Source organism: Platalea leucorodia (assembly GCF_965183815.1).
Source record: "Platalea leucorodia genome assembly, chromosome: 6".
NCBI classification, from domain to species: Eukaryota; Metazoa; Chordata; class Aves; order Pelecaniformes; family Threskiornithidae; genus Platalea; species Platalea leucorodia.
The window spans coordinates 80,297,594-80,304,644 of record NC_138828.1 but is presented as its reverse complement, the minus strand read 5'-3'; the positions used below and the strand labels follow the sequence as shown (position 1 = coordinate 80,304,644).

Here is a 7,051-nt window from a genome sequence, read left to right as displayed (position 1 = left end):
TAATTAAAAATCAATGAGTTTCCATTTTTTTTCTTCCTAAAGGGGATTTCGGGGGATCCTGCGCAGTGCTGGAGAAGCGCGTGGGGCTGCCGCCCTGATGCACACCTGGAGTTGGGGCTCGGCGCAGAAGAAGCTGCTGAGCTGAGGCTCCGGGCGCTGCCGCGGCAGATGCCCTTTGGCAGCCGTCGGCGAGACATCTGTGCCAAGACGGGGAAGAACCTCCTGGGGTGAAACCAGCCCTACCACCACGAGGTGACTGTGCGTGGCAAGGGGGAGCTGGCACAAAACCCCTCCGTCATTGACTTCACCACCATGGCCCGGCCGTGGCTCCATCTCTGCATCTGCCTCCAGATCTCAGGTAAGAGGGACATGTCTCTTAAGGGTTGAGGGCACCTAAAATCATGCTGGAGCCTCTCCTCCACCCAACTCCAGCACGTGCGATGTGTTGCATGTCATCTGGATGATGGAAGTTTAAATATACAGGCATAGTATAGATCTACAGGATATTATTACCTATCACCGCATAATTTTGGACAATGCCATTAATAACGTGCTTTAGTTTTTGGTCAGCCCCGAAGTGGTCAGGCAGTTGGACTAGGTGATCATTGTAGGTCCCTTCCAACTGAAATGGTTCTCTTCTCTTCTCTTCTCTTCTCTTCTCTTCTCTTCTCTTCTCTTCTCTTCTCTTCTCTTCTCTTCTCTCCTATTCTTAGTGCAATATATAATGGTATAGACACTGCAGAGTTCGTTTTTACGGCACCATCTTAGTGCAGATGGACTGTGGAAAGCTGCTGATGAAGTTAAAGTAGTACCTACCTATGCTGCCTGTGTAACGCGAAGACAATAAATATCCCATCAAATTTTCTTCTAAATCTATCCAAGGACTGAATGTTTCCCAAGGGCCACAGCTGGAATTGCTGTGTTGTAAAACCATGCTGCCTTCTGCTTATTGCAGACAGGTTGCAGGAGGTCTGGACCGAATATATACAGTTGATGTTGTGGCAAAGTGGTAGAATTAAGCTTTACAGGAGAAATTGTGCCATGGGTTCTTAGGTGGAAAGCGTTGAGAGCTTGAAACACCCATTAAATGTATATATTAGGGTGGTGGCTCAAGTCAGTCCGCCAAGACGCTGCCCAGCCCAGGTCCACAGCTGCCCAGCATCCTCACTAGAGGCTGTCAGGACTGCAGGGTGTTTTGTTCACATTGTGGGATGGTCATCCAGCTGTGGCATAACATAGCCGATCTGGCAGCAAACAGCCCAAGGCGCTTTATCGACACCTATATACAGGTAGTAATATCCTATAGATCTATACAGCGGGGTCCCTGCTGAGAAAACCCCAATAAAATAGAGTTTGCTCCACAGGTGCAAAGGGAAAAGGGACTGTTTTCGAGCTGTGGCAGGCTGGTCTGGCCAAGCACACGGAAACAAACCTGTCCCACCCCGATTCCCCGTGGTGCCCTGTGAGAATATAAACTGGGAAAAGGAACAGGGAGGTTTGGGGGGATGAAGGTGTGGCAGAGGATGAGCTTTTCTGTTCTGGCTCCGTCCCAGCTCACCCCGCTGGAGCTTGACCACTGGCTCAGAGCTGAGCTGAGCATTTTCCAGGATCCCTTCTCATCCCTTCAGATTCATCTAATAATCTCTGTAACAGTTTGAGAAAAGGTTTTCATGGGGGGTTAAGTTTCCTGTGCCCAGAAAAGCCAGACCTCAGGGCACCCAAGGAGACCCTGAAGCCGCCGTGCCCCATGGCCACACACATTTCATCCCCTAAAAAGGGATGGTGTTTGCCAAAGCAAAGTTTGGGAGGATTGCACTCCAAAACCTGAAAATTATGTATTTTAATAATGAGATGTTTATATTGTCACAGCACCAGAGGATGTGGTGAAATGCTGTGGTTGCTGTGCAACACCTGAATTTTGGCATTGCAATATTAGGGCTACTCATCTCTGCAGCACACCGGCAGCGATGGGGTCATCGGTGCAGGGATGGAGGAAAGCTCTGGACCTCTGTCAGTCACCAGAGCCCTCTCCTTTGTCTGTCCCCATCGGGGACACGGGGGACATCAGGGCCATGGGCCACGGGGATGGCTTCAGGTGTTCTTGCGGTCATGCAAACCCATTCCCACATCACTGGGTTTGCAGAGCTGCACGAGGCTGTTTGCAACAACTACTGTAAGCAGCTTTGGGATTTTGAAGGAATAGGGACATTTTAAGGTTAAAAAAAGCCAAAAAACAGGTTTTGTTGAGTTTTTTGCACGCTGTAAAACACGCCTGGGAAACAGATGGGGGAAGCGAGAGCATCCTTATCTTCAGAGGGCTGTTTTTCAGCCGGTCTCGGAGTATCTGCAGCTTTGTAGGACTGTTTGCTGAACAGAAAGGATCACAAGTCACCTGTTATCCTTTTCACAAGGACACATCCTCACTCGCACGCAGACGCCGCTCACATCTGCCCGGGCCAAACACGACTCAGATAATTTTCACAAAAGCTGTAAAGTCCAAACGGTGACTCGATGCCAAACCAAAGCTTTCAACCCCACCACTACCCCTCACTCCCTCTCCTTTCCCAGGTCTCAAAATTCATACAAAAGTAATGTCGTCTGAAAACTAATATTAAATTGGCTCATTTTGAGATGTTTTGCACTTTTTTTGTCTTTTTCTGCACCTGCGATGAAGTTTATCAGTGTTGCATCTGTTAGAACAAAAAACTGGCAAATAAGTTAAGCGGCTCAAAAAAAAAAAAATCTGTTGAGAGAGAGATGAAGCCTCTCTGAAAAATGAGAGAGAAAAGGAGGGCAGGAGAGGGACATCCGCAGGAGCAGGTGGGGATGCCCTTCCTGCACATACGGCCCCATGGACACCCTCAAAATCATCCCTCCATCCCTCTCCCTGCCACTGAGCCTCCTCCCTAGATGAGTGTTTACAGGGCAAACTCTATCTGTATAACTGGTCTTGACCAAAAAATAGCTGGGGAACTCAAAAAGGGCTCTGAGGGAATATGGGAGCATCCTGATAAAGATGGTCTTGTTTCTTACTCGTGTGATCCCCAGGTCTGTGACTACTTGATCTTATTAAGCCCACAAAGAAAATCTGTACTTAGCATGGAAGAAAAATAATGAAAAGAAAATAATAATTATATATTCCTGTCTCTTTTTTCTTAGGTTTCTGTACAAATCTACTTTTATCCCAGACTCCAAAGGATATTTTAGCCCAGACTAACAATGGAACAGAAATCCTCTGTGAGCTGAAGAAGGAGCATGCCGGGGTGTACTGGTACCGCTGGAGTCAGGAGAGGCAAAATTTCGAGTTCTTGGTATTTTCCAACCTGTTGGGCAAAACCACGTATGGCACAAACATCAGCCAGGACAAGTTTAGTGTCCATGGGGTGAGTTCCCGCAGCTCCTACAGCCTGCACATCAGCCACCTCCACACCTCGGACAACGGCACCTATTACTGCTCCGTCTCCCAGTCCTCCCAGCTCCTCCTGGGCAGTGGGACACGGCTTGGCGTGGGTAAGCATCACCCCCAGGGCTCCAAATTATGCCATGGACAGGCTGTGATAAGGTCCCCTGGGTAAGGGGTGATGCATGTTTGTAGACCTTTCCCAATCTTGAGATGCAAGGTTGGGGCTCTGGGGTTTTCCTGAAGAGACCTATGAGGCCGGAGAAGTCAGAAAATACAGAAAATAGCGATATTTTAGGTCAGCTGCATGTGATAGTCCTTTTGCCACCAGCAGTTACTCTGCTGTGGTCATGCCTTGAGCACCGCATTGGTCCTAGCATCTTAGGATTTCCATGGGAAGATGCTCAGCCCCCAGTATTGCCATGCCCTGCATTTTTCTCGTCCCCCATGGTACTTTGGCTGAGAGGCTGGATATGTGCCCTGCTCAGCTCCTGGCTCCTCCCGCACCTCGGTTTCTCCTTACCCTTCCTCCAAGTGACAAGAGCAGCATCAAGGCCAGAGGACATCACCCCTCGCATCGCTAGGGTTGGTCTGACTGTAGGTTTCAAGCCTGTCCTTCACATAAAGGACTGGATTGGGATTTATTCCTCAAAGCTCACAACCCACCATCCCTGGGGAGATGCAGCCAGAATCAGAGCTATCTGCGGGTGGCTTTGGGGGGGGTGATGCTCTACAGACCCTGGGTCATACAAAAGCGCTTTTCAGCCCATTTTCCCCTTCACCACCGAGCAGGAGGTGGTGTAGAAAAACAAATGTGTTTGAAGTAGGATTCAGCCTTTTCTTTGCAGGCTTTTAGGGAGACAAATAAATAACTTATTTAACCAAGATGCAGCTACGGCTGCTGGCTCTAAATCATCCCCAGTGTCCCAAACTCTAGGTTTTTTTGCAAATATGCCCTACACCTTTAGCTGGCTGAGAAATCCCTTTTGGATTCTTGCTGGCTCAAAGAAAAGCTAGTTTAAGATAAAAGAGAACTGTTTTTTATCAACTGGGCACATATCTATGTACAAAGAAAAGCATGAAAAACATTTGGCTGAAATTCATCATGATCAAGGACACTCCAATTTAAAACTAAACACCAGCAGGTGCTCTGGGAGGACTCAGGCCTTGCTGGATATTTTCTTTTTATCCTTTAGTACACATGATAAAATAAATTGTCTTTAAGTTCCTTTCCTTTAAGTCTATTATAATGTAAGGGAGAAGTTGTCCAGATAAATCCCAGGCACCTGATGTCTCACCTTTCTATGTAAAAAAACGGTGGTTTCCATAGGAATTTCAGTCCTGGTTAAAAGCAGAAAAAAGTAGTTTTTAATCACCCAAAATTTTGAATAAGTGGAGTTTGAGCCGTCAGATGTACAGCTGTTTAATGGCATTACTGGGATATTTGCCTGACTAACTTTACAGAGAGATGAACGTGCTCCATTGTAATTCAGATACACGATAAAAAATCCAGCCCTCATTTTATCAGAAAAAAAAAATAATCCAATTTTAAGCAAAGATTAGAGCAATCTGAATACAGGAAAGATCCAAGGATCCCTTAAAACCTCCCAGTGCTACTGAAATCTCCCACTACCCGTGATTTCATGCAACGCTGATGAGATGGTGCCTGGCAGTAAATGTAGCTCGAGAAAGTTTCCTTTTTCCCTGCCTTAACTTTCTGCCGTTGTTTGCCTTATACGTTGTTTTATTAACGCTTTTACAAGCTCTTGGTAACTTCTGTGGCCACTTAGAGGTTCAGGTCAAGCTCCCAGCCCCTCTGGAAGACCCAGCCCTTTGTGGGGGTCCCTGGATGGGGCTGGTTTTAAAAGCCAAAATTTCCAGCCCTTTCTGCCTGCTCTTTGAGACCTCTACTGCTCTTGGCACCATATTAACCATCCTCTTCTCCTCCTTATCCACCAGTTGATGTTTTGCCTCTGCCTCCGAGGACCACTCAGGCACCACGCACCAAAAAGCCCATGCGGCACGTAACCAAAAGCAAAGCTGCTGGCAAGAAAGGTACGGCACCGGGTCGGCTCAGGCTGCCGTGCAAAAGGGGTTTGCTGAGCTCCTGGGGGTCCCCAGGGTTCAGCTGGAGTTTGTTCTGGGGTGGGGACAACCACAACGTGACTGCAGGGGTGGGCATCCGGGTCCACCTAGACCCACCGCTCTGGATGGAGCTGACTTCTGCCTTTAGGAGTGGTTCCCTGGGGTATACAAGGGTTTAGGGGCCAGGATGTAATTCCATTTAGCTCTTCCTAAGCTCTGGTGTCCCTTGGGTGTGCAGCCCCTGTAGGTGCAGCATCAGTCCTGCAGGCACAGTGAATTCCCATGCCAGAGAGGACACCACGAAAAAGGTTGTCCTGACTCATAGCTAAGTTCCTTGCAATGCCTTCAGGGTGTAATGCATCCTCCAAGGGATATCCCAGGGTGGTGGTCATGTCGTCCACCCCTCCTGAGGACCTGCCTTGCTTTTCTCCTCTCCCCACCCCAACCTTCATCCCCCAAAGCTGCCGGGGCAGGATGATGCTCCACACCATGTTCCCTCCTGCTCTCCAGGTGCCTGCAACCCCCTGGTCTGGCTCCCCCTGACCGCCAGCATCCTGGTCCTCCTGCTGAGCCTGGTCCCCACCGCCTACCGCCTCCACCGTAAGCACCCCACCATCCCCGGGGGACGATGAGGGGTGTCAGGCCCCGGGACAGCCCGGGAGCGGGCTGGGGAGCTGGGAGGGGGTCCCCGGCCTGACAGACACTGTCTCTCCCCAGGTCTGCGGCGGAGGCTGTGGCTTCGCATCCACCAGCAGTAAATCCCACCAGCTCCCCCCACCTTGGGCAGGCAGGGAGAAGCTACGGACCCTCCCCTGCACAGTGCTGAGCCCTGCCTGGATGTGACCCAGGAAGGATGTTACAGGGGACAGATATGGGCTTGCACTGCAAGATAGACATTTCTTTCCTGCCACAGACCATGACTTTAACTTTTTTCCTTGACACAACAGCTGGCAGAAGGGCCAGGCTGGATTCTGCAGCGTGCTGAGCGTTTCTCACAGGGCACTGGGCAGGGGGAACGCCACAACTGGCTCTGCACTAGGGGCACCGGGGCTGGTGTACCGAAGGGATTCACATGGGCTGGAAAGGTGCTGTGAGCTCCTTGGCTCTCCTCTGTGTTCATCTGTAGGACAGCACAAAGCTGCTTTTGGTTTGCTCCTGCTAACGCTGGTTGATAAGACTTCGGTAATGAACACTTTGAGAGCAACTGGCCTGTAAAGGCCCTGTACAGGCATGTTCGTTAGCAATAGTGAATATATCGCTCAGCCATTTCACTTTGCAGGCTGGTGTCTTGTGGCCCTGCTCAGTGAGGGGCACGGTTGCTGGCGAGCAAGGAACCATGGCCTCTGCCCAAGCAAGAGTTAAAGCAGAGCAAAAGCTCCGGGGGGGCAGGTCTGGGAGGGTGTCTTTTCCCATGGGAGACTGCAAACAGCCAAGAGGGGGAGAGGAAAGCCAGACAAAGCGATGTACCCAAGGCCAAACACCTGGCGCAGCCCGAAGGCCAATGCCGCCTCTGAGAGCAAACAGGGGGGGCCGGGGGCTGGCCCTGAGCCCGGCGGCATGGCACAG

General features: G+C 50.1%; 1 protein-coding gene across 1 annotated transcript; it reads left to right on the top strand.

Annotated features, from left to right (window-relative positions):
* Window positions 1–298: 298 nt before the first annotated feature.
* On the top strand, window positions 299–6,243 carry CD8B (CD8 subunit beta; the record flags this gene model as incomplete). The annotated part of the gene is made up of 5 exons (XM_082314975.1): window positions 299–358; window positions 3,160–3,510; window positions 5,360–5,455; window positions 5,996–6,085; window positions 6,203–6,243. Exons 1-5 carry the CDS (start codon window positions 313–315, stop codon window positions 6,241–6,243), a joined length of 624 nt encoding a protein of 207 aa, XP_082171101.1. The 5' UTR covers window positions 299–312.
* Between the last annotated feature and the right edge of the window lie 808 nt (window positions 6,244–7,051).